Here is a 27,999-nt window from a genome sequence, read left to right on the forward strand (position 1 = left end):
CCCAAAATCCCATTGAATTTTTGCACTTCAATTATTTTCATGAATTTTGCGAGTAAGCTGACATTTGTAAAAATGAACAACTTGCACAAAGATTGCCCCCAACAGACCAAATGCCCTGTATGTCCAAGGTAGCAATTCCTATTCATCTTCTGAAGAGGTGTAATAGTTATTTCTCATTCTGCCACTGCGCTTACTGCTTCTTCATCACAAATTCAACCACTGGCAAACTTGTGAATCCTATTGAGTGAACGATAATACCAGTGAAATAGATGCCGCATAGAAACAGTACTGGCCTGAAAAGGCAAACTTGCACATTCCCTTGAAACCTTTGTCCTGGTGGAAACCTTGCTCCGCTTTTCTGCTTTAATTGTAATAGTGCCAAATCTCAGTGAAAATACTTAACTAAGTGAAAAATGCTCAGTGAAAATACTTTACTAGAGAACCAAAAGGGCACTGACCTTTAAAAAAGAATACTCTCAGTAGATTGCCTTTACACTTACTCAAAAAGGCCACCTTTCATGTGCATAGGATATCTTTGTTTTTTGTGTGTGTGTGTGTGTGTTTGTGAGACACACTGATGCACTTTCTGCTACTTATCAACACACTCTATGGCCTGTAACTGTGTGAGTACGCATAATGGCATTCTCAGTATTTGGATCATTAACCTTTGACAGGAGAATGAAAACAATCCAGGACTTGCATCCTAACTGAGCACACAGCAGGTTTAGGGATGATAGAAAATGGCACAATGCAACCTCAAAAACGTGATTCATCTTCCTTACAGGCCTTTCTAGCGATGTTACGCAATAGCTAAGCCATTCCTTCCTCTGCACCAAAAGAGGGGGTACATGTGACCTGCTGGGAGGTATCATGTCTGGGGTACAATATCCTCTTGGGAGGTGAGGACAGTGGTCCTGCTGCTATCCTGGGGTTGGGCCAAGTCCTGGGCCGAGGAGGAGGAGGAAGGGGCGGAGGTGGCTGTGGTGCCCAGTGTCTCCTCGCTCGATTTCTGCTCCGCGGTGGTGCCGTCCGTCGTAAGCTTGGTACTGCCCTCCCTCTTTGTCGCCCTGGCGACCGCATCTCCCTTGCCCTTCTCCGACGCGTTCTCCTGGCCTTGGCGGGCCTTCTCCTCGCCGTCTTCCTTCTCCTTCTCTAAGGCTGCCTGGCACATGGATAGGGCGTTGAGGTAGTCCATGCCTGGCCCAAAGCTACTCGGGATTGGGTCGTCACTCCACAGCACCTTCTCAATCTTGGTGCACAGCTTCTGGTAGGTTGCCCTGTTGGTGATTGGTAAAACAAGATAGCAAAAGGTACTGGGGACATCCCACATGTATCTTTAGATGACGTAAAGTAAGCATTTGCCATGACGATGGAGATATGGAAGTAGAATGCAGACCTAAATAATGACAATCTCCATCTACTAGAATCACTTAAACTACCAATTTAAGGTTTATGGGTCTGAGTACCACAAAATGTAATTGGGAAGTCTAGAATTTCGTTTTGACCTTTGACCCCAGATGAGTACAAGAAGATGCAATGTGAAAATCTAAAATGTGGTTTAATCTGGATAGAACAAATAGATGTAAGTTTGAAATATGGAATTCTGTTTTGATCACTAATCCTAGATCTTTGCTACAATCTAAAAACTAATAACTTGCTTTACCCTTTTATAATTCACCCTTTCACTAAGTTTTGGTGCCGATCCGAGCAGTTATTCTTACTAAGCTGTCTGAACGGAAAATCTTGATGGACAGACATGCAGACAGACAGACAGACAGACAGACAGATGAAACCAAGAACTCTGAACACGAAATCACTACCGGCACATTTTGTGTGAGTCAGGAGATAAAGAAAAATTGCTCTTTTTTTTTGAAATGTTTCTTGAAGGAAGGCAATAATGATAACTGGATTCTTTGTAGCCCTGTACCTTTTCTGAAAGTACTGCCTGGAGCCTGAATATTTATCTGAATGACAGATTGAATTGCAATCAGCAAGGCAAGAACAATGCCTCATTTTAGATGCCTCAAAGTAAGGGTCAGCTATATAAATATGTATATTGTGAGTGGCAGAAGTCAACTTTGAGCACAGGAACATTGAACAGACAGGAAAGAGTATGTACTGGGAGAATGAGGACAGAAAGAAGCACGGAAAAGTACTGAAGTGCACTGCCATTATAACAAACAAAGCTACAACAAAATTCTCGTTACAACATCGTAATTCATGTCCCAAAATTATCATTCATATCTCTTAACCTATTGAAGATAATACTCAGGCAGGTGTCTATGGGAAATGTGTGTTACAGCAAAATCAGTCCGTCCTACACTTTTTAAATGGGTTAATATACTTTTACTGTTCAGCTACAACAAAATGTTGATATAATAATAAAGAAAAAAAATGGCAGTCCTGAGGATTTTGTTATAATGGGAGTCACCTGTATTTAAAAAAAAAAAAAAAAGAAAGATCAGATGAAAAAAAGATTTCTCTCTGAAGTAGTCCCAAGAGGACTATTGGTTATGGATGTGGAAGGTGCAGGGAAATAACGAAGCAAAGGGCCATACAGTAGCAACCCAGGGGTAGCCTGACTGCCTCCCTGCTGCTGCTGCTGGGCAAGAACTCACTTGGTGATGAGGTTGCAGTAGAGCATAGCAAGGTACTTGAGCCGCTTCAGGCCCTTGCGCAGGAAGCGCATGGAGTCGTCAGTGACCTTGATACAGCCCGAGATGTCCAGAGTGTGCAGGTAGTGGCACACGCCCGAGATATACCGGATGCTCATGTCAGTCAGCTGCACAGGAGAGATCAATGGCGATCAAAGTATGCCCATAACTCAAGGAGAGCCAACTGAATATTCCACAAAGATATACAGATGAGCAAGAGCAATGAGTGATCTTGTGTCATTGTTGAAGCATTAGGAGGAGATAAAATTTCAAAATAATTCCTGAGAACTCTTCTAACACTTTGGTGAAAGTTTGTGGGTGGCAGATTTATAATGGCCAAAGTCATTAATGAAGTATTCTTTTCCAGAGACTTTAAATGGGTGATATTTTAAGCAGCAAAAAAAAAAAAAAAAATTAAAAAAATACAAACAAGCAAACAAACAAACAAACAAACAAATTACTGTAACAAATGACATCTCAGCCACAAAACAAAAAGCAACAGTTCTAGGGTGTAATGGGCAGTCATATACTACAACATACTGATGTTTATACTGTTCTGACTTCGTTAACAATGGCTTAGATCTGCTCCAACTCTCTCAGCATTCAACGTTTAAGGTTCCTCTTCAATTCCGAGCTCATTATTAATTTGCATTCTTTGGACATAATTCTTCTTCTTCTGCTTCTTTTTTGAGTAATTGTTTTTCACTTTGAGCTAAAAATCATGCCAGCCAACCTGACTGCAGCCAGCGATGTTGAGGAAGGAGAGACGCCTGCAGCAGAAGGCCAGGTTCTTGATGGCACCATCGGTCAGCTGCATGCAGTGCGAGATGTCCAGCCGGTCAAGGTCCCGGCACTGCTGGACGAACTTCTGGATGCCCAGGTCAGTGATCTGGTGGCACTCCGACAGCACCACGTCCCGCAGGTGGTAACAGTTGCCAAGCGCCCCTAGGCCCTGCCCAGTTTTCGGAAAGAGAATGTTGTGAATAACACACAATGAAATATTTTGCTATCTACAAAATAACAATGTATATTGGGCATTTTTCAGTCATATATATATATATGATACAAAGGCATGTTTGGCCTCCTTGGCTTGTCCACACCCCATATCCGAGCATGGCCACTATCCACTATCCTTCATCTGCTATCCACTAAACTATTCTCTATCCGCTATCCACTATCCAATACCCAATATCCATAATCCAATTTCCATTCAACCAGAATAAAATCAACCTCATCTTCAGCATTGTAATGGAAATACTGTCAAACAGTGCTCATTCATCAAAATATCAATTATTGCTGAACAGCAAAGAAGCATTTCAAATACCCTTGAATGCGGATTCATATTTTCTTCTTTTCTTTATACTGGTAATTGCAGAAATATTCTTCTTGGTTCCTTTACGTTATTTTCTTGTGTGTTAATATTGAGAGACAGGTGTACTTATTGTGAAATAGATAACTGTGGCAGATAAACATGTTTGCTGCATAGCAACGCATCTTCATACCGTATCCGTGATGTTGCAACCAGAGATATCCAGGGAGGAGAGGGCCGGCATGTTGCCCAACATTTCAGCTCCGGCATCAGTGATGTGCTCGCTGAAGCAGAACGAGCCATACACCAGGCTGTAGCACCTGTAATCAAAATAGTGTGTGCAGAAATCACTGTGCATGCCTTCATTGGGGTTCTGAGGGTTTGTAACAAGGAGCTATCCTGGTGGAATAAGTATGACATACATCTGAGTTTATCTCTTATCACTGAATTGTTTGTGCATATCCCCTTGGAGTTAGTCACAGTCAATTTAGGCATTCGTCACAACAAAGCAAACCTTGGATACTTCATCTTATCTTATTCTGATATTGATCTCCATGTTTTTTCTGACCCACATCAGTTAAGAATACATATTTAAGCTAATGCTAACTTGTACAAATGCCAAATTAGTCTTTGCGTAATAAAGTCTTTGAGTCATATCTATTCAATTAACTTAATTCAAACTGATTTGAATAAATGCTGCAAGGTCGAAGGTCCTAGCGCATACATATTTTTCTGTGGATAAGCTTATTGTCATCTATGCTTTACTAAGTAGCAAACAGACATATCACGCTCTCCGCTGCTGCAATTACATATTCTGTAATGATTTTCAAACACATTTGTACCAAAGTTGATCAAAGTCCAACACTCTAATATTTTTCCATTCATTGCAGGACCTGCCAAAATTCCAGCATTCACCCTTCATCTTTCATCTTTCATCTCTACCAGATCTAAGGACTCAAACATGAGAATGGAGTTTTTGAAGCTTGAATTCTATTCAGAGTTGCCCCTTGACTGAACACATAAAATGGGACATTTTGGCAATTTAATATTAGGATGATATTTCAATAGTTTATCAAAGTATTCACCACAGAGCACTGGATTTGGTAGATATCAGACGATAAGATTTAACATAAATCAAAGGAAAATAGCATGAAAGAAAAATGTCTCACTTCTGAGTGATTTTCATGATGGAGACGTCGGTGACACGAACACAGTTGGTCAGGTTCATCTCCCTCAGCTTTGGACCCGATGGTCCCTCCACCAAGTTGCGAACTCCATTGTCGCTAATCCTGGACACAATCAATGGTATTATAGGAATGCAAATCATCAGTAACAGTTGACAGCCATTAGAACATGTGTCCCCCCCCCCCCAAAAAAAAAAAAAACCCAAACAAACAAACAACAAACAAACAAACAAACAAACAAACAAACAAACAGACAACGACAACAACAATGAAACAAACAAAAGTTGTGATAAGTGAAAGCACAAGAACAGTAACAACAACTGAAATACTGACAACATTCTTTGCATGGCTTATCATTTTTGGGGTTGTTTTAATCATCTTTTCTATTTTTTTTTTTTAGGAAGAGGTTCAGAGTTTTTAACATATTTGCTACACAACCAACAAAAAACCAAATGGTCATATGCACAAAAGCAGGAGTTAGTGCGAATCAACATTTTTGGAAACAGCTGCAGATCCAATGCCCACCCCCTCCCCCTCCCCAAGGTGGCCATCTGTTACTGCATGCACATATTCTCAATTTTCTAGGAAAAGGGGTATATTTCAGGGGGTCAATTAGGGGGAAAAATCCTGAGAAATTTATAAAATAGGGGGATCTTTTAGTATTTTTCAAATCTTTCAAAATTTTCAAATGGGGGGGGGGGGGGGGGGGGGGGGGGGTGAAGATACCACTCAAAGATGATTCTGGTCACCATAACCCTACCTGATGCAGTCTGCCACGTTGAGGATGTTGATGTTCCTGCAAGTGGCCAAAGACTTGAGAGAAGCGTCGGTGATGCGGGGACAGTCACTGACATAAACATATCTCATGTCGGCGCAGTACTTGCCAAGGTACTTGAATGAAGCATCCGTGATTCTGCTGTTCCCTATTAAAGAAAAGGAGGGGGGTATATAAAGTGATATGGGATGAGGAAAAGTGACTGAGGCTAGTTGTGTGTGATGTAAGGATAATGCAGTCTCATTTTAATACCAATAGTAGCCTGATAAGTGTTGAAAAAATTAATGTACAACTGCATTTAACTTGGGTGTCAGCACTATTCTACCATATGGCATGCCATTATCACTAATCTTAGCACTGCCATACATCCAGTTCTGCATACAGCAATTGTATGGTATAAACAGATATTGCAGATGAGACATCTCATTCAAGCATGTTCCGTATGGACAGGATTTGATTCATAGTAGGTTGGCAGTTTTGTTACCACATGGGTCACAGTTGAATCTTGGTTGCAGCTGTTGGATTACAACTGTCCATCTCATGGTACAAAACCAGAAACATTAGCGACTTGGAGCTGGCAGCCAAATTTGCAGCCTGAAACTTTCACAGATTGCCACTGGTGTTCAGTGCATTGTGTAGACAAAAACTTTTGCGTGCACTTTACTTTCGTGAATCTTGCATGGCTCCTTGCGAAATGTGTGAAAGTTTTGTAATGTAACAACTCCCGGTTTTACAGTAATAAGAATGTGCTTGCACTTCTATGTGCGTATGCTGCCATAAACAGTACATCTGTAGCATAGTCTGTACCACATCATATCTCTCTCAGACACTTCACATTTCTATGCAGAACCAAAAGGCACAACACTTTGCACTGATAACAAAGGTCGTTGTTGTACCTTCAATTCGGATCTGCTGCAACTTGCGGTGCACGGCCAGCGCCTTGATGGCCACGTCGGTGATGTTGGGCGTGTACAGGAAGGAGATGGAGCGGATGGTCGGGCAGTTGCCAGCCACGGCGACGATCATGTCGTCGCGCAGCGTGAAGCAGTCATTGACCACAAGCATCTGCAACTTGCGGCTGCCACTGGACACATTCTTGTAGCCACTGACAGTGATCTGCAACATATGATAGACAAAAAAAATACCATTGAAGCAACTCTCTCTCTCTTTTCATGGAAATGTAGTGCGTTGGGTACCTGTTTAATCCAGGGATAATCTTTACTAAAGCTTATCTTAATGATGATGCAGTAATAATGCAAGAGTCATAACTACCTCAGGGTAGCCTCTTCAGTGATAGATCTCAATGTTCCCCAGAGGGCCTGGAAATATTTGCTCCCTCAGCACTGCAAAGTACCCATACTTTCATCTGAGTTTAAGACAATTGCAGGTATAACCTCCTGTCTATGAATGTCAACATTGGGCAGGAATTGAAATTGCAAGCTCTGAAATAAAAGTAATACTGTAAAAGTGAATATTTTCATGCGACTAATTCTTCTCACTAAGCAGTGTAAGATGAGTTTCGCGTGCTTTTTATTCCAAGGAATCAAGACATCAACTACTGGACTATGGGCCTATGGCAAGTAAAAATATTTGCATGCTTTATTTTGGCACCAGTTTATGGTTGCACAAAATGTGCAAAAATTTCAACACCGTGAAAATTTCCATTTTTGCACTTTTGACTTGTGTCGATTAGTGATACTCTTAACATCACTTCTGTGGCCAAATGAATATCTAAATACAAGCCACATATTTTATAATAGTTTTCTCTCTGTATAACTTGGATATGCTCACACACAAAAACAAAAACAAAAACAAAACAAACAAACTTCCAAACCAAGATTCTATCACTGACATCATCTGTCAATGCATTTAGAAAATTTTGGCCACATACATGTGTAAGTGATGATCGTCCAATGAATCAATACAAGTAAACATGCATTTGCATTGCATAGTCCCTTTAAGGCTCAAGAGTATTATCTACATGTTCCATACCAAGATGTTGCCCAGATTCTATAAATAGTTTGCAGGATCGCTATCAATTTCATTGCAATCAGCAACCTATTTGTTCTAAATGTCACTGGCATATTGTGTTGGCAGTGGACCTTTGATAGAGAGTAACCATAGGAATTACCTGGGGGCAACCAGACATGTCAAGGTAGACCAGCCGCTTGCCGCCCCGCCCCGTCCCAAGGTACTGGAGTCCCTTGTCACTGAACCTTTTGCAGTAGGCCAGGCTCAGGTACTGGAGATTAAGGCAACATCTGCAATACAGGCATACAAAATAGAAATAGTTATCAAATATGATCTTCCTGAATGCTGTTTTTGGTCATACTCCTTGCTGTTGGATAACATAATCGCATAAAGATCATTTGCTGTTGAAGGGGAATGAAACCCAAATATACATGGGATTGAGTAAATGTAGGGATATTAGCAGAACATATCAGTGAAAGTTTGAGGAAAATCAGACAATCTGTTGAGAAAGTTATGAATTTTTAAAGTTGCAGTGCTGCTTTTGCTAGATGAGAAAACTACAACATTTTCTGACATCATATATGGAAAATGATATAAAGAAAATATCAAGAGAATTCCATTGAGTTTCATCTTTTCATGGAAATTCCACTTTCCCTCGACTTGTTGCTTGACATATATCAAGGGGAATATGATTTTCCCTGCTTTCTGAAAGAGGCAAGTAAAGTGCTCTTTTATCACATTAGATATTAAAATGAAAATGTGTTGAATTTTATTCATATTTTTTCATTTCAATAGTTTTCCATATGTCGATGTCACAAAACGTGTCTTCTCTGCCAGCAATGGCAGCACCGAAACTTTAAAAATTGACAACTTTCATTTTCCTCAAACTGTCCCTATTGATAAGATGTTCTACTAATATTGCTGCACTCATTCTATCCACATGTATATTTGGGTTTCATGTCATCTACCGAACTCCCCCACTCCACACACATACTGATACTGTGTTGTAATGTACCTATCCGTCGGCTCCGTCCTTGATCTTTCCAGCAAGAGCTCTGCGTGGCACTACCAATAAAGCTGACGTCATGAGCCACACAAGCAGTATGATACACTTACATTCCCTTCAAACTTTCCAACAACATTTTGGGACTCATGATTTTGGTGCACAAAAATCAACAAACCGTTACAAATCATTCTACATCAAAATACCAGTAAAACACACATGGTATACGTAATTGTTTGAGCGTGTAAAGGTTTGTCTGGCACGGTCTGTCTGTTTTGTCTGTCTGTAAGTCCGACTGGATAGATTACCTGGCCAGTAGTCTGAGGGTGGCATCGGTGATGTTGGTGAAGGAGAGGTTGAGGTAGAGCAGGACGGGGCAGCCTTCCGCCACATACTTCATGGTGTCGTCGTTCACCCCCTGGCACTCCGACATGTTCAGGTCCTGCAGGTTGCGGCACTGTCCTGTGGAGGTCATGGGTCAAGGATTAAAGGATTAAAAAGGATTAAAGGGTTAAAAGTCATTATTTGGGTAGCACACTACTAGCATCAATATTCAAGCTCTGTCACACTGTCCTTCAGATCACAGAGCTGATCTAGGAGGGTCAAAGGTTGAAGGTGAAAAATAGCATTTTGGACAGCATATTCTTCAGACTTTCAGATGGTACAACTGTAGTAGTACCTCAAGGAGAACAAAGGTCAAAGTTTAAAGGCAAAATATCATGAAACATTTTAATACTGACAAGCCAAGAGTGGAACAAATTTGATGAGATAGATATTCATTCACATTATGGCTTTGTAACAAGTTTGGGATATTTTCTATTCGAACAAGTGATATGAATATCCCTTGTCCCTTGCTGCTTCTCTCATTAGCCATTTGATAACACAAAATCTTCTTCCGAGGAAGAACATCCCAAAGAATGCCCTGTCCAAGAGAGAACTCATTACAAATGGTTTGCTGTCACATGATCACGTTTGATCTGATCCTAGACTGGCATTTAACTGATTGAACTCATATCATGTGAGGAAAACGGTACAATGCACATCTGACGTGCACCACGACATCATTATTATTATTTTTTTTTTCAGTTTATCATCTCATTGACTTCCATTTAACAAAAGGGTGAAAGAAATATGAATCATACATTCCACAAATCATATTGTTTTATCAATTTGTAAGAAATGCAAAATACAGAGCGAATCATAAAGTATTATATAGTAAAATATATGTGCATTTTACGTAGAATAACCAAGAACAGCAATGCATACTTGTAGTTTGCAAGGTTGACAGAAAAGTAAGTATAATGATGGAAAAGAGTAGTCCACTGAAAAGCAGGGCTTATACAAGGAGGATCTCTGACATGAGTGAGCCAGCACCATGCACAGTTTCAGTCTGTACATAGTCAAAACTTAGGAGAAGAGAACACAAGCAACTATACCGATAGCCGTGTAACTCGGCTTGGTGAGAATGCTGCATCCCTTCAGGTTCAGGTGGAGTACGTAGGGCCGGTAGTTTTGGAGCAGGTTTGTCACCACGTGATCCGTCACCCTGCAAAGACGTGAAAAGGAAAGGCAGGAACATGGTTTAATTCTTTCACGGTCAGAGGCGTGACTATTGTGAGCAGATCGAGGGGATGGCATTTTGAGTCAATAGTATCCCTGAGAGTGTCTAGAGGGTAGCTGGCCAGGGTTGCAAACTTTTGCAGGAGGTTGCGCAATTTGGCAAGAAGTAGCGCAGAGAAACAAGATCACAGAGGCGGAGAATTGTAGATCCAGTAATAGACATCAAGAGATTTTGATTCATGTCCATCGACATCAACCTGGTAAAATGGATCTGCTTGCTCTCTAGGTGACTGAAAGATCCCTTTAATACACAATATGAGGAATGAAAAGGATGCTGAAGAATTAGCACAAATTGTACTTACACTAAAATCTGAGAAATAGATAACAGTTTAATATTGATATTCAACATAAGGAGCTATTGATACAACGTGGTCTGTTTGGACTACCTGGTAAAGACTGCAGTGAGGCTTGGGGAAGAATAAAAAAGGAAAAGGAAAAGTGAAATACAGTCAACCTCGCCTAAGTCGAATCTATTGGGACCGGCGAAAACACTTCGACTTACGCGAAATTCGACTTCCGCGGAAGTCGAATTTTTCTTCGACTTGGACTTCCAGACGAATTTTCATAATGCGGTGTCTTATTATGTTTTTAGTGGCCGTGACATTACAGTAGACGGTAGTATTATGTTGTAATTAGTATTTTTGTTTTGTTTACTTTTTAAAAAAGAATCCTGGAGCTCAATTATTGGACTGTGATAATTGAAATGCGTTGCACGTAGTTTCTGCAAAAGATCGCGAAAAGAACGCAGGAGTTCGGGGCGCCGTTATTTGTTTGGGGATGTTTTTACTTCGGTAAAAGAATTTGAATTAGATATATATATTTTTCAATGAACTTTTCCGCACAATGCGTCATGATCTGGTCGTGATTTGTTTTGAAAATGTCTTTACTGTCTCGACATTGCGCTTGACCTTCGCCAGACGTGCGCGATGTTTGCAAAATCTTCGTGAAACCTCGAACAGACCCCGAAGCTTCTTCGGAGAATGTCTCGCGCATGTTTCGCGATATTCTCCGATAAATTTTTAAAATGCAGTGTCTTTTTATGTCTTTATTGGCAGTTGAAATACAGTAGACGGTAGCAATACGTTTAGTATTAAGTGTTTTTTTTTTTTTAGTTTAAAAAAATGGAGAAACTTAGTTATTGGACTGTAATAATCGAAATGCGTTTCATGTACGTTAAAGGGATCATTCGACATTTATTTTAGCATCTTCCGGAGCTGAATGTTATTGCTATTTATTTTCGAACGTAAAAGCAAACATCCTGCATTTATTTTATCATTGTACGGAGTTGAATACTATTGTTATTCATTTCCGAACGTCAAAGCAAACATCAAACGTTAATTTCCGCTGCACCATCGAACGCATCATTTCGAAATGTAAAAGCAAACTTCCGACAGTCATTCTAGCATCGTATGGAGCAGAATATTACTGTTATTCACTTCCGAACGTAAAAGCAATCATCTGACATTTATTTCAGCATCTTCCGGAGCCGAATGTAATTGCTATTTACTTTCGAAAGTAAAAACAAGCATCCGACATCTATTCTATTTAATCATGGTACAAATACGGTGTTGAATATTATTGTTATTCATCTCCGGACGTATAAGTGACCATTCGACATTTATTTTAGCATCTTCCGGAGCTGAATGTTATTGCCATTTATTTTCGAACGTAAAAGCAAACATCCGGCATTTATTTTATCATCGTAAGGAGTTGAATACTATTGTTATTCATTTCCGAACGTCAAAGCAAACATCAAACGTTAATTTTACCATCGAACGCATCTAAATGTTACTGTCATTCATTTCAAAATTTGAAGGCAAACATCCGACAGTTATTTTAGCATCGTATGGAGCAGAGTATTACTGCTATTCATTTCCGAACATAAAAGCAATCATCTGACATTTATTTCAGCGTCTTCCGGAGCCGAATGTTATTGCTATATTTACTTTCGAAATTAAAAACAAGCATCCGACATTTATTAAATCATGGTACAAATACGGACTTGAATATTGTTATTCATCTCCGAACGTCAAAATGACCATTCGACATTTACTTTAGCATCTTCCTGAGCTGAATGTTATTGTTATTTACTTTCGAACGTAAAAGCAAACATCCGGCATTAATTCTATCATCGTACGGACTTGAATATCATTATTATTCATTTCCGAACGTCAAAGCAAACATTCGACATTCATTTCAGCATCATCCGGAGCCGATTGTTATCCTTATTCATTTCCAAACGCAAAAATCAAATATCTGACATTAATTTCAGCACCGTACGGAGCTTAATCTTACCGTTATTCATTTCCAAAAGTATGAGCAAAGATCCGACATTCATTTTAGTATCATATGGAGTCGAATATTACCGTTATTCATTTCCAAAATTAAAAGCAAACATCTGACATTTATTTCAGCATCTTACGAAGCCGATTGTTACCGCTGTTCATTTAAATAAGTAATGGCAAACATCCGACTTTTTTCGCGGGCCACCAAAATCTTCATTTCTGAAATTTTGGTAGCCCCGGGCCACCGTTAGTGTCGAGCCCTGTATATACACTGTTGGCCTGTTTGAAAACGCATTATTCTTTTAATTAAAAAAAAGTCCCAAAATACACTTTAGATAACCCCCAATGCACGCGGAAATTAAGATAATGTGTGGGGGAACCTAGGCAAAAAAAAGATGCTTGTGAATTGTGGGGTAGCACTCACGGTCTGCACACACATACGCAACGGAGAAATGAAAGGGAAAGAAAGGTAAAATACAGGAAAGAGAAAATCCTGAACTCAAGACAGTTATCAATCTCCTTGAAAAAAATTCTCCGTGATTAACGAAAAATTTGCGTGATTGCATTTCCGTTGCGTGTTTTTCGTTTACGTAACCGGCTGTATTTTAGCAAAAGTATACACGCGACATTTACACATAGGCCTACATCATGGGAACTTGGCATAAACTGCGCAAGAATGCGTGTTTTTGTTTTGTTTTGTTTTTTTGCTTAATTTTCGGAACACATTCGGATAAAAACTTCCGAATGTTTGATTTTGCCATTCGCGTCCTTCGCAAATCGTTCGCATGCTCCGCAAAGTCTGAGTTGCAGATGTTTGCGAGCGTGGCGAATAGGCACCTACTAGGGAATTTCAAAATTCTTCATCAGTTGCAATCAAATTCATAAACATTATTGCAGTCAAACTCGCACACTGTTTTTATTGTCACGGAAGCGGTTTTTGTTGTCCCAAAGACGCTCGCAAACAGAGATTGGTGGCTTGTACCGGATTGCGAGGACCTTTTCTTCTTCCTTTTTCTCCCCAAATCCTGCTGCGCTGCCAGCACATGGCTCGCCTCTACCCTGGTACATGTGATTTATGTTCTTCTCAGCTGGACATCAAGGATACAAGGGATATTAGGGTTAACTTGTATTCAACCCTTGGGAGTATTTTATCACAAAAGTAGTGTTTTTTTCCTTCGTTTATTTATCGAAGAATGAAAGAATGCTTCACTTCCATGTTTGAATGACGTACGGGAAAAAAAAGAAAAACTTCGACTTGTGCGATGAAAATTACATGTATTTACACAAATCTGGACTCGAAATTATCTTCGACATAGGCGAAATTCGACTTGTAAAACTTCGACTTGTGCAAGATTATTTTAAAGAAATAAGTAAAGAGAAAACCGGGACTTTTCTAGAGCTTCGACTTGGCCGAGTTTTCGACTTATGCGAGGTCGACTTAGGCGAGGTTGACTGTAGGCGTACAGATTGTAATACTAATGATTATTTTTTGTATTATTGTATGTCCAAAAACATTACAGTGTATTGATACACAATACTTAGTACTACAAAAATCAAATTTCACTTTCATGTCTTGACTAAAGCAGTTAGACAGGGAAAATTCATCAATCGAACATAGAAGTAGGTGTAATTGCAAGATAACTCTAAACCATCCCACTTCCAAGATGCTGGCCACATTTGGTGATAGAGCATTTCCATCTGCTTCTCCAAAACTGTAGAATCAACTACTCCAATCTCCCTGTAACCAGCAATCATTAAATATCTCATAACTCAGCTGTTTACTTAATCTGTTGAGAACGACTCCCAAGTATACTCAGGCAGGTGTCTACAGTAAATGTGTGTTGTAGCAAAATCAGTTCAATGGGTTAATAATTCAATTGTAATGCATACCTGGACACGTAAATGGAAAATGTGCTATATGAATATATTATTATTGTTATACTTATCATCTGTAAACTAAGCATTGCTAATGCTTTGTTCTTCCTTGTCTGGTATTGCAGATCACCATAGAAGAGCTTATCAAGCCAATCTATCCTTCGCCATGCAACTCTGTGGGCTTTCATAATTTTAGTGTCTTTAACTTCCTCCAAAGTTTCCTCTCTAGATACAATTATTCCCCCCCCCCCCCTCATTCCTTGGGGCCATTTTGGAGTGCCGTTGTTATAGAAAGCTTACTTGTGACTCTACAAATAACTTGACAAACAACTCAAGGCACTTACGCACAACCCAAGGCACTTACGCTTACCCGGAGAACTTACGCACGACCCGGGCACTTAGGAAGAGCGTCATGAAACACCCCCCAAGCTGACCTTAGAGAAAATGGTTATTTTGTGTGGGATAAAGAAGCCATAAGGGATAATTTGACTGTTTCTGTCCATTAAGATTCAACAGATGTCCTCCATTATGACTTTTTTTTTTTTTGAGGGAGGAGATCAAAAGAGAGAAACCAGTACTGAGCACTTTCAGTACAAAAAACAGAAAAAAAAAGCATACAAAATGTATACTTTTTATGCAATTTTGAGGCAGTGGCTAAAAGTTTTAAACAATATGCAAGTTGAGGTAGAGTGGTTTACTGGCTGAGCTGCTTGACAAGAGATGTTCACCTCTTCCTTCCACAATGCTTTGAGAATCTTCAAGGTCCAAAAACAAGATTCTTTTAGCACGTCCAGAAGAATGGACAAGCTGGTAATCCACCTGTGCAAAAGCAGTTAAGTAGTACACTTATTCCCTTTTCACGGTCAACTGCACGTGCAATCGAACAATGGGAAAATCGATCGAGCGTGAGATTATGTACAGAGCATGCACTGATGGGCTGGCAAACTCTATTGTTAATTGCTATACAATATAAGAGTACCCGAATGGGGTCAGCGAAAGTCAAAATCTAGTGAGCTCGGCCTCAATTGCTACATACATTGTATGTCTTCATACGAGTTTTATAGCGAATCAAGTGCACTTCTATGTTGGAAAAAGTAAAATAAGACAAAAATACAAGGAGTTTTGATGCAGAAGAAGAACAGCTTGATAAAGGAAAATCTGATCTCTTGATCAAAGTCATTTTTCTGGTCAGCATAACACAAAATAAACATATATTTAGCCCATGAATGCAGACACCCAAGTCTACATTTTGGGAACCTGGTTTACCAAGTTCTCTATATGAGTTGACGCTACCGAACATGGTATACCAGGTTCCTGTAGTGTAAAGAAATGGGTTGTGTGAGTGTGAGTTGGAATCAGTGCATTTCACACAAGTTTCACAACTCTCACCGGGAAACCCTGTTTGATTTTGATACGATCCAATGAAACTCTTTTGTAATACAGAAGCATGATGCGAGTAATAGACTTACATGTGTTTTGTCTTGGACAGGTCGACCTGGGAAATGATTCAAGCAAGGAGATCAAGGGACAACCATATGAGGACTCATTACCAAAAAAGGGTTGCACATATTTTCAGAAACTTTACTTTATGATGGTAACTAAATGAAAACAAATGATGCTATCTAAAGTGATGCATGATGTCTAAAGGAGCGCAATTTCTCTCTGAATAAGAATATTAATATACTTCACAGTACTTAAAATAATCAAGACTTTGCGCGAACTTCTCAACACTGTATACAGCATATATTTCACAGTGTTCTTATTTTCACAAATTTTGCACACTTATAATGTCCACTAATATTCGCAAAGATGAACAACTCGCAAAAGTATTTCTTCCGAAACAAAAATGTCTTGTACTGTGCATCAGCTCTATTGTAACAAATTGGTAATTTTCCTCTTGAAAATGGATGACACTTTAATTCGTTTCCATAACTTAGGGTCTCAACTGATAATTTAACCAAAAATTATCTTTCTCGGTTTCAACTGCATTCAATTTACAAAATAGATAGCTTGTGAAATATATGGTGCCTGCTGTACATAATGATGCATGCTAAAACTATCTCCCTGAATTTCTTACTGAAAGACTAGTATGGGGAGGTGCATCATGAGTAAAAAAAAAGAAAACAAGAAGAAGAAATTGCAAAGAACTGAAGAGAAGGCATAAGAGAGAAAGACAGCCCCAGGAAGACTGGAATGCCTTGAAAATACTACTAGATGAAATAAATGAAATCATGTGTATAATAGAATGGATGAATTGAGTGAGAGTACAATGTATGAGTGGGAGTTAAAGTGAAAGATATGAAGAGAGAAAATTAAGGTCTCACCCGACTCCAGAGGGAGTTGTTGCTGGTGATCATCTTCCAGGAACGACAGACCTGGGAGCAGCGGCTGATGTCCACTAGGTCGAGGTAGCCAAAGATCTAGGGGGAGAGGGAGGGGCAGGCAGGATTTCAATGACACAACATATTACCATCTAGGCTCTTTGTGCATGTACACACACACACATACACACACAGATATATTCACATGTACAAGATTGTGAGCAAGCTAGACAATCATATCAACCATGATTCCATTGTATATTGACATAGATTTTGATATATCCATCGATATGACAATGACGTTTAATTAAATTGGTGTCAATGGGACTAACCTGTAAGACAAGTCTTGAAACGTTCTGTTCTATCTCTCCATGATTTTTACAAGTAGATCCAATCGATCAGATATGATTGTGTTTTCATGATTCAATCTCCGTATACTATATTCCTCTTGCATTGCTTGTCTGCAAGGGCTTGGTTTAGGAAATGAACACAGATCCAGACACGTCAAACACACAATCAGTCTAGAGCTGCATGCAGAAACTTTGATCCAGCTAATATGTTTCCTCTAAGATACATTTCAGGAGCTTATAAAGAGAAATCTAGCAATCATGTGATGTGTAAGAACATGGAGTTCAGTTACTTCTACTCAATGTTTGTAGATACGTATCACCCGGAACCCACTGTTTACATCAAAATCAATGTTATTCTCTCTTCAAGAACTGTTTATCCACTTTTTGAGCATTGACAGGGTAGGACTGACTTCCATCACTAGATGGCGCCCTTCCCTGCCCTGTAGTTGTAGCTCTCCATGGCCTGGGTCCTCCAACCTACCTTGATGGCAACTCGTCTCGGCAAGAGTGAGATGTCATCCCTGGCCTCACCCCTCGGTCCAAGAGTGTCCTCCTCACCGTCCAACTCACCTCGTTCCAGCCTCTGGGGAAACGTCATCATCAAATTAAAGGTAATTAATTGGTGTTAAATAGCCTTGTCCATAGAAAAAAAGGGGGGGGGTAAGACAGTGTACTCTACTTTTATTGAACATGGATAGAATAAAATAAAGTTAAAATTCAGGCCCCAAATTTATCATCTATATATCTTTACAGACTTTATTGTTCCAATACAGCAAAATTTTGATGAACAAAAGATAGCTGACAGTCCCAGGAACTTTGTTATAATGCTAGTCACCTGTATCCATTTGCCAACCTAAGAGTCTTATGTCTTTGTCTCACTGGTGTAAGATTCTAAGTCACTGTTCTAGATACAAGTCGAGAAGCATTTCATATTTCAGATGAATAGTGTCATTGTGTATTATAAAGAAGTTTAAGGTGCTCATAGGGGTGAATCTACGCTGTCTATTCTCACCGGTATAACGTAAATCCATCTCACCTCGAAATATTCCTTGGTGCGACGGGATTCTTGCATTACATTGTGCCACGCCTCAAACACCAGTCGAGACAGGGAGATGTCATACACATACTTGATAATGTTGAATGCCCCTGAAAACATATAAAACAATGATATCTGGTGAAATTAAAAGAAAAACAAATCTGCCAGATATAATCATGCAGACCTGCTAACCACAAAAAACAACTACGAGGAACAAATGGGAATACCTTTGCAAATAACAGAAATTTCCTTCCATCATTAAATTCTACACTTCAGAGATGTTCTTAAAATCAGTCAACTCATCTAGGAAAGCTAGTATGATTTGGAAATGCTTTGTAGATACAACCATGCAACATTCAATTTTGCAAGAAATTAAAAGCAGGCCTTCTGCTTTTACCGGTATATCAAAAGTTTAAATATTCATGAGAGTTTCTTTGGGGAATGTTTTGCCAACATGTACACATTTTCTGGTTTGTTTCATTTTCCATCTGAGAAGATGGCTGAATAGTCCATATTCAGCCGCACTAGCCAGTATTCCATGGAGTCCATTTGGATGTGAGGCGGATCCACCTCACCGAACAAGTTATGTACTCTGCTCTCTGCGATGAATGAATGAAGCAGGATCTTTTACGTGCATGAGGCGTGACTCTCTCATACACAGGACTTCCATTTTATGTCCTATCCGAGGGACAGAGTGTTTTTGCCTCTTGCTAAAGGGGACGATACGATTACACACAACAGTGCTCAGCTGGACTAGGGAATTGAACCCAGATCATTTGGATTGGGAGGCAGACGCACTGCCGACTGGGCCAAATCACAGTAGGTGGTAGGTCGAAACAAATGGAAAAAAGACAAGTGATGGGCTGCATTGCTGTTGCTGCCCATGAGTGCTGCGCACACTGGACTTACTCTCCTGCCTCTGGCGACGGAAGTGATGCCAGTTGGACCAGATCTTGAAGTGCACCCTCTGCTTCCGCAGGTCGTAGTACTCCGCCGCCTCCTTCATCTTCCGGATGAGCCACTCGCGCTTCCGCTTCTTGCGGATGTGGTACGTGAACCACGCCCTGTGTTCCGGAGGGATGAGGATGTAAATATTTTCTAAATACAATTGCTGTCTGCTATCTTGAGAAACATAATGATGATGATGATGATGATGATGATGATGATGATGATGATGATGATGATGATGATGATGAAGATGATGATGATGATGATGATGATGATGGTGATGATGACAATAACGATAATGATTTCCACTATACCTTCACAGCTCTTCTAACATTACAGTGAATCACATGTCTTGTTTACATACAAATTCTTCCGAACATTTGCATCAGATCTACAACATTGATATCCAAATCAGTACTCTCTGCCCCCCTTCAAAATGAATAACAAAATCAGACGTACCTAATCAAACAAAAAGAAGTACGGCAACACTAATTTCTTTGCATCTATGTCAAGTTCGACCCAACACGCTTACACATATCACATGTGACAAGTATTCTCAATCATAGCTGGTATGCAACGTGCTCCAAAATAAAGTTACATCACTGTGAAATCTTTGACAAAACCATACAATGCGGTGAAACCTTCCGGATGAGCCACTCGGGTTCCGCTTCTTACGGATGTGGTACGTGAACCACGCCCTGTGTGCCAGGGGGATGAGGATGTAAACATTTTCTAAATACAATTGGTGGCTGCTATCTTGGGTAACATATTATAATGATGATGATGACAATGATAATGATGACAATTGATGATAATGATGAAGAAGATGATGATGACAATAATGATGATGATGATGATAACGATGACGATGATGATGATGATAATGATGGCGACGATAACAATAACGATTTCCACTGTACCTTCACAGCTCTTATAACATTACAGTGAATCACACGTTTTGTTTATTGACAAATTCTTCTGTATATTTGCATCAGATCTTCTACACTGACACCCCAAATCAGTACTCTCAAACAAATAACAAAATCAGAAATAATCAAACAAAAAGAAGTATGGCAACATTAATTACTTTGCATCTATGTCAAGTTCGACCCAACACGCTTAAACATATCACATGTGACAAGTACTCTCAATCATAGCTGGTATGTAACGTGCTCCAAAATAAAGTTACATCACTGTGAAATCTGTGACAAAACCATACAATGCGGTGAAACCATCTTCAAAGCATCAAAACATGCAATGCAATTCATTTCATAAATTGGAGACAGTGCCCTTTGGGGCTGATTCTATGCTAAGCTGTTTTGGGCCACTTACGTAAATGTCATGGTAACCAGTCGATTGTTGTAGCACTGATATGCCTTCTGATACAGAGCAGGATGTGGCTGGATTGAAATAGAGTGTGGAGTTCAGAAATAAACATCTGCATTAAAAGACAGCATGGAAGTTAAAAATATATATCTGGACTGGAATAAATGCACCGATTTTAGAAATAAAGATCAGAAACAGAATCAAGCACGGGGGACAGAAATAAACATTGGAATCTCATGCATGGAGGTTAAAAATAAACATCTAAATCAGTATAGAGCATTGAAGTATCAACACCTGGGTTGCAATGAAGCTTGAAGCTTAAAAAAACAAGGAATCAAAATAGACTATAAAGAATGCAAAAAAAAATAGATATCTTCATAGGAATTAAGCATTGCGGATAAAAAAATATCAAGAATATTCTCAGCTTCAACAAATTATAACAGATATTCACAGCTTTATTTCTATTCAAGCATCAAACATTATTAGTTTGCATAAGCAATTACAAAATAACTGACAATGAAAAGCTACAAAAGATTTAGCTGATACAATTTGTATGTCCTCATAAAAATTATGGACGTACACGCTCAAGATTGTTAGCATGGCACAGTAACTTTCTGAAATAAGAGCCATTTTTGACATGGTTGGATGGCAAAGAGCAAAGTAACATGGAGTAATGGATATTGGTACTAGATCATGAAAATTAATTCTTAACACATTGAGGACAGGCTGATTTTGCTACAACATGCATTTCCCACAGACACTTGCCCGAGTATATTTGGGACTCGTCCTCAACGGGTTAATATGAGTTTCTGAATGTTACATTTAGCACATTTAATATTTAAAAAAACACACATGAAAATAACAATTCTTATTATGTAGTAGTTCCTTGCCAGTAGTAAAAAGAAAAGCAAACAAAACAAAACAAAATCACATACCAAATATATATATTTTTTTTGCAACACACACAGAACTTCTTTCAAGCCATAACAACCAATGGTACATCAGGCCTCTCAGCAATTAGAAATTAATCCACAATTTTTTCAGCAGCATTGAAAATGCAATGGGGAGTTTAGTTGGCAAAAAGCCTTTGTGATGATTAAAGCAATACCTGGCAATCCTACGATAGATTTGACCCAATTTGAATATCAGTTTTTCATCTGATAGGTAATAGATAGAGTTTTATATGTACACACATACATACATGTGTACATATATATTATCCTCCTTGGTCACTATGCAGTGATATTGAAGGTCAAATGCTACATTATGGTACTGTTTTCTGTACATGAAATATCCCTAATTTCATACAACTCTAAGAGAAAAAATATCTATCAAGACTGCTTAAAGTATGATTTCAATTACACATTCACATGTACTGTATACGCCTTGGGGGTGGTCAAACAAAATCAAATATATCATAGAAATAATGCTATCCCTCGGGTCTAGGGCGATTAGTAAAATTTTGAAGTGTCTCCCTTGACCTTTGACCCCTGACCTTTGACCCCATGAACCCAAAATTCCCTAGATAATCACTGCCAGTCAGCACATGCATATATACTATGTTTCATGAAGATACCTTGAACCATTTCCAAGATATGGACAAAAAAAGTAAAACTTTAAAATTTCTACTTGACATTTTGACCTTTGACCTCGTGACCCCAAACTTTCACCAGAGAATCTTAATTGGGTAATACATGTAAACATTAAGTTTCAAGAAAATATCTTCAGGCATTGCATAGATATGGGGGAAATAGTCAAATTTTGAACATTTGACCTTGACCTTTTGACCTTTCACCTTGAGCATGTGCACGCAAAAGTTGATTGCCAACACCCCCTTATACACATACATGCCAAGTTTCATGAGGATTTTTCGGAAGGTTTTTTAGTTACGCTGTCCACAAAATTCATTACGGACGGACAACCCGAAAACATAATGCCTCCGGCACCACTTTGTGGCGGAGGCATAAGAAAACACACAGGAAAAGTATACATTGTTGCACAAAAGGCACAGCGGGAGCTTGAACAACTGAAATGATCAAATCAATGATATCTGGATACTTTCACTGGTTTGTAAATACATATTTTGCAAACAGCTCTGAGCGCTACAGTGTCTTCTGAAGCAGTGAAAGGGCTCTGAAACAATGAACTACCATTGTAGCAAAACATTTGGGAATATTGAGCTGCGGCAATTTTAGGTACATTGGAGCTCTGTCTGAAATAAGTTGCTATTGATTCAAACATAACAGCTTGCAATGAGCTGCACCAGCTCACAAGCATCGATGTAGGTTTGGAAATCGTCCTGGTTGTGTGCTAAGCGTGATTAAAGGGAAATCCCCCCCCCAAAAAAAAAATAAATAAATAAATAAATAAAAATAAAAACAAAAACAAAAACAAAAACAAAAACAAAAACAAAAACAAAAACCAATAACAACAAATAACAAACAAACAAACAAACCAAAAACCCAAAGTCTGTGCATGAAGTGAATGCGGAAACAGTACGAAGAACATGTCAGCTAAGTATGAGGAAAATCAGACAATATGATGTAATGGTAGCAGAGCGATTTAAAGAAAATACAGAGAAAATTCCACAAAATTTTATTTAACATAAGTGCACATTCCCTCAACAAGTTAGTGATATACACAGTGCATATTAAGGGTAATATCATACCCCTGCCTTCTAAAGGAGATAAGTCAAGTGTGCTTTCATTATGCTAAGAAAAAAAAAAAAGAAAATATGCAGAATTCTCTTCTGATTTCCTTTAATATTTCCACCACCATGATATCATGAACTGCTGTAGCTCACTTATCCAGCTACAGTAATGGTGGCATAAAATCCTTAAAGGGATCGTACAGTTCTGGTTGAGACCTAATTTCAGGTTTCTAACATTTTTAGGTGAGATAATGAGAAATCTCATATGAAATATGAAAGAGCATGCAATTTTATGAGGAATTCAACGTTTATTTGATAAAAATTGGTTTTGAAATGGCTGAGATATCCAAAAAAGAACGATTCTAATAAAGTGTGGGACCCACACTTTGTAACGATCGCTTTGTTTTACTTTGTTTCTGGATGTTTCAGTTATTCCAAACCCGATTTTCATCAAATAAACTTTGAATTCCTCTTAAAATGGTATGCTCTGTGCTATATCATAAGTGTTTTCTTGGTATCTTGCAAAAATTCGAAAGCCTATTTCTCATCTCAACCAAAACTGTACTATCCCTTTAAACTTCATAATTTTTGAATGGATTTCCTCAAACTTTACTAATGTGACATACTAATATTCTGGTATTTACTGAATACTGTAAACATTCATATTTTTGGCGAATTCCCCTTTGCGGCATCAACATCATCCTTGCCTGTCAGGCAGAGCTGCAGTGGTGAGTTGGATGAGTTGTGAAACAGCTTTTTCTGTGGTTTCCCCACTGGAGTCCAGTGGACCAAACCTTCCAAATTATTTTGGCAAACTTACGACCAATTGCAAGCCATACAGAGTTCAGAATGAAAAGCAAAAATGGAAGATAACAAAACAAAATAAAACAACAACAAACAACAAAACAAAACAAAATACAGAAATGGCAAAATCAGGGAGGATAAAGTTGTGGTGAAGCAGGTTTTGAGGGCAGTGACGGGGGAGAATGGAAAGAGAATCTGAGGAAAATTTGTGGAAAGGCACGCATCTACAAGCATTATGTGTATTTAAATGCCTGAAACTTTCAAAGAGGTTACCACAGTGTGTACATAAAGATATCTATGTTGGGGCATTTTCTTTTTTTCTGTAAAGATGTGAGCTCATTAGATAGCTTGCATTAATGCCCATGACAAATTCCATCAGCTCAACTGAGAACATTTTATGTACACTCTCTACACACTATAATTTGTGTGTGTGTGTGTGTGTTTTTTTTTTTGTTTTTTTTTTCCAACACATATCTACTGCTTATCTGATACCGGTATTAGCCTTTTACATTTCTACTATCTCCATGATTAAAGAAGAAATTATTCAAAGATTTCTGCACATTTTGAGGTATCAGCAGCTCACATTTGTTACTATATTTTCCTGTTTCTTAGTTTGAAGACACATGTCTCATTGCAAAACAGCAACCATTAGATATTCAACAGCTCATCATCAGTCTATTGATACTTAAGCACAGATATGCACACGTCACCACAAATCCATATGTACGAGCAATATGGGGGAAAAATATCAAATAACAGCACAAACGAACACAATCTTAGGCAAGTTAACACTTCACACCATAGCTGCAAAGAAAAACAGAGCCTTACCATCCATTCCCATGGCTGGCGATGAAGTGAAAGTTACACAAGATCATCAGTTGGAAAGCAGAATGGCATATAACATTGCTCAAAGTCTACTACAGATCAATACCTCTCAGTGTAAAAAAACTAAAATAATTTTGCATGTGGACAACGATGAATGAAACTTAAAGTTTGTGAAGTGTTTTGATGAAAGAGCAGACTAGGACAGAACCAAATTTTCACATGCAGTGGCAGGAAAAGTGATTTCTCAGAATACACAAAGCTTAGAAGAGAGACAGTACTTTGAGTACCTCGACAGGAACCATGCACAATAAAATGGAGCAGAGACATAATGACTGCAATCTAAGTATTCCAGCATGATACCACAAGCATGATGTACATTAAGGGTATGATTCCAAGGCTTCCAGCTAATGAATGACGGAGAATCAGGACTACATGATCAAAGTCACATGATAAACGGCTTCAGATTGATAGCTTACAATTCTTAGAAGTACACATTGAAGTCTAATGAATGGCATTCATTGATAGTGGTACACAGCAGATGTACATTGTTTGGATTCTTATCATCATTAAAAGTGGCCTGATGACTTAAAACTGCACATGGTCATTGACGGCTTCAAGATTTGCACAGAGTATGACTTCTAAATGCTGTATCTTCTCACTTTATCAACTAGGTCAATGGAGAAAACTTACAAGAAAAGATGAAATACAGTCACATGGAAAGCAGAGAGTGTGGCAGTGTCTATGAAGTAGTGAACACATTACCATCAAATTGAGGAGATGTATTATACTTACATGCAAATTTTCTTCATCAAGCAAGTAGATGTTATCCAAGTAGGGTGCCCCAAAGATCTTTTCTTTGGGCTTGAGTTCCTCAGGTATCAAAGAATCCCTATTTCATATAGAGAGATTATACGGTTACTAAAAATCAAACGTTTTCACAATATCATCGTATGGTCCTCATCTTTTGAATATTTCACTGCCTTGTATATATGAGCAGAACTTAAGTAAGTAGGTGGATGGTACACATATTTTAATTTTAGTGAAATAGTTTTGATGTAAATGTAAATTACCACTGTAATATTGCTTTATGCATGGCTTGCCATAGTCTGCAAGGTGCACAGATATAAGTCATTTAAAGCATAGTGAAGTTTAAAGAAATATCATGTTAAAGGTTACCAAATATCTTAATACACTACTGCATATTCTCTAGACTACTGTAAACATGTAAATGTAAGTTGGTACAGTAGACTTCCATTATAATGGAGTCCTCGGGACCGGCATTTTCTTTCGTTATAACTGAACAAATAAACAATAAAAATACATAGAGTGGATAATGCTGTGGCTGGAATATAACCGTGTTCGTTATAATGGGAGTGCACTGTAGTGTAATCCTCACACTGTGACAGGGCAGGCATATAGTCAGAAGACGTCCTTGTATGTGTGTGAAATCAAGACTAGTCGCAACCTTTGTACAGTGGATTCATGTTTTGAATGAAACATTTGATATCTGTATTTTGATAAAGAATTCAACTTTAATGAAATGTACACATCCTCATATCTATATATGATCAGACGAAAGAAGGACAAAGCACTACATGTATGAAAGAAAGAAAAAAACCTGATATTATGAAAGAATCTATATCGCACAATAAAAATTCAACTTGGATTCATTTTTCTGATACTGTAAAGCAAGAAATTTTTCGCGGCATGAAATTTTTGCAAATTGCCCCTGGCATTCAATGCATACAGTGTAGAGAAGAAGTTTCATTTGCATCTCAATTTTGTGAAACTTGGCTCTCGTGAAATCAAAATGCACATGAAAATTTCTGGTTTTACAGTAGTTCAAAAGCACTACTTTAAGATTGTGTCTTTTGAAATGTTTGTCTAAGGGGTTATAGACCTCATTTCTATAGATAAGAGGGGGTTCCCATGACAGAATTTGACTAATTTTAGGTCTTTAGTCACATTACATCTGGTACACATCTCATAATATTCAAACTATGGTCACTATAAAAACATCAAGCCAACTTTTCAAGTTGTCCACAGTGACATCATGACCACAAATTCAAATCTTGTGTTTTGTCTAGACCCTTTAGCCCAAAAAGGAATGTCACATGTACTGATTCCTACCATTTGAGCCAAATTTTCAAGTTATCCACAGTGACATCATGACCACAAACTCAATTCAGATTTTGTGATTTGTCTAGACCCTTTAGCCCAAAAAGGAACGTCACATTGGTCACTGATTCCTACCATTTGAGGGACTCCAGACCATGGATGTCTTCTTCTCGCTGCCGAATGAGCTCCGTTAGATTATCTATGAGATATTGGTAGGGGTCATCGGGACAGACAATGGCAAGACCAGTCAGCAAAGCCTGTGAAAGAAATGCAAACAATTAAGCAAAATTAATCATATTAATACTACATCTACTTCCAATATCACTATCACTACTACTTCTGCTCATGATACAACAACATCAATTATGGTAATAATCATGATGATGAAGATAATACTCTTAAAGCTACTACTGCTCTTACTGCCACTACTACCACTACTCCTAAGGCTATTACTAGTAATGTTAATAACAATTATTACAATAACACTATACTATACTTATGATAATAACAATAAGAAAATTGACTTATGACAAGAAAGATAATACAAGGTTTACATCACATAGACTGATAAATGACATCCAACACTTGTACTCTCCTACAGATGTTAATAACTCCCTACAGAGAATATGTTATCAGTCAGAAGCAGATGGGCATAGCTCCACTGAGTAGATGCCTTCTGGTTTCATTGATGAATGACCACATGAAGAGAGTACTAAGATAAACTGAATTTAGATCCTCCTTTTAGACATCAATGTAAACATGTGAGCAAGAAGGGTATTACACATTTGAACCCTTTCAGGACAACTGAATTTTAAACAGAGGCAATTGCCATTCTGTACTTAGCTGGAAAGCTGAATAGGTCATAATTACCTCATAGACATCTGGTACTTTGTGACGTCTGAGAAATTGCTTGATCTCTGGGTTCATATTCCGCATTGTCGACAT

At 38.6% G+C, this 27,999-nt stretch overlaps 1 protein-coding gene across 1 annotated transcript; it reads right to left on the reverse strand.

Annotated features, from left to right (window-relative positions):
* Positions 1-868: 868 nt before the first annotated feature.
* On the reverse strand, positions 869-27,999 carry LOC139731817 (F-box and leucine-rich repeat protein 13-like). Its single transcript, XM_071642693.1, has 20 exons — positions 27,925-27,999; positions 27,190-27,311; positions 25,729-25,825; positions 24,940-24,954; positions 20,664-20,731; positions 19,293-19,447; positions 18,384-18,493; positions 17,829-17,930; positions 17,001-17,096; positions 16,146-16,171; positions 10,333-10,442; positions 9,205-9,358; positions 8,054-8,183; positions 6,819-7,038; positions 5,908-6,070; positions 5,133-5,252; positions 4,157-4,283; positions 3,388-3,606; positions 2,619-2,782; positions 869-1,277 (listed from the first exon to the last, which is right to left on the reverse strand). Exons 1-20 carry the CDS (start codon positions 27,997-27,999, stop codon positions 869-871), a joined length of 2,682 nt encoding a protein of 893 aa, XP_071498794.1.

This window comes from Diadema antillarum, unplaced genomic scaffold (assembly GCF_040938485.1).
Source record: "Diadema antillarum isolate AM-2024a unplaced genomic scaffold, OU_Dant_1.0 seq00000386_RagTag, whole genome shotgun sequence".
In the NCBI taxonomy this organism is placed as follows: domain Eukaryota; kingdom Metazoa; phylum Echinodermata; class Echinoidea; order Diadematoida; family Diadematidae; genus Diadema; species Diadema antillarum.

Bases quoted from the DNA above. Each gene is read 5' to 3' on its own strand.
- LOC139731817 (XM_071642693.1), bottom strand. From the start codon at position 27,999: ATGTCGACAATGCGGAATATGAACCCAGAGATCAAGCAATTTCTCAGA. The intron at 10,443-16,145 runs GTAAGTCTATTA...ACGTCTTTGCAG, and splicing joins CTGTCCAAGACAAAACACAT to GGTGACGGATCACGTGGTGA. The intron at 1,278-2,618 runs GTGAGTTCTTGC...AATCACCAACAG, and splicing joins TACTGCAACCTCATCACCAA to GGCAACCTACCAGAAGCTGT.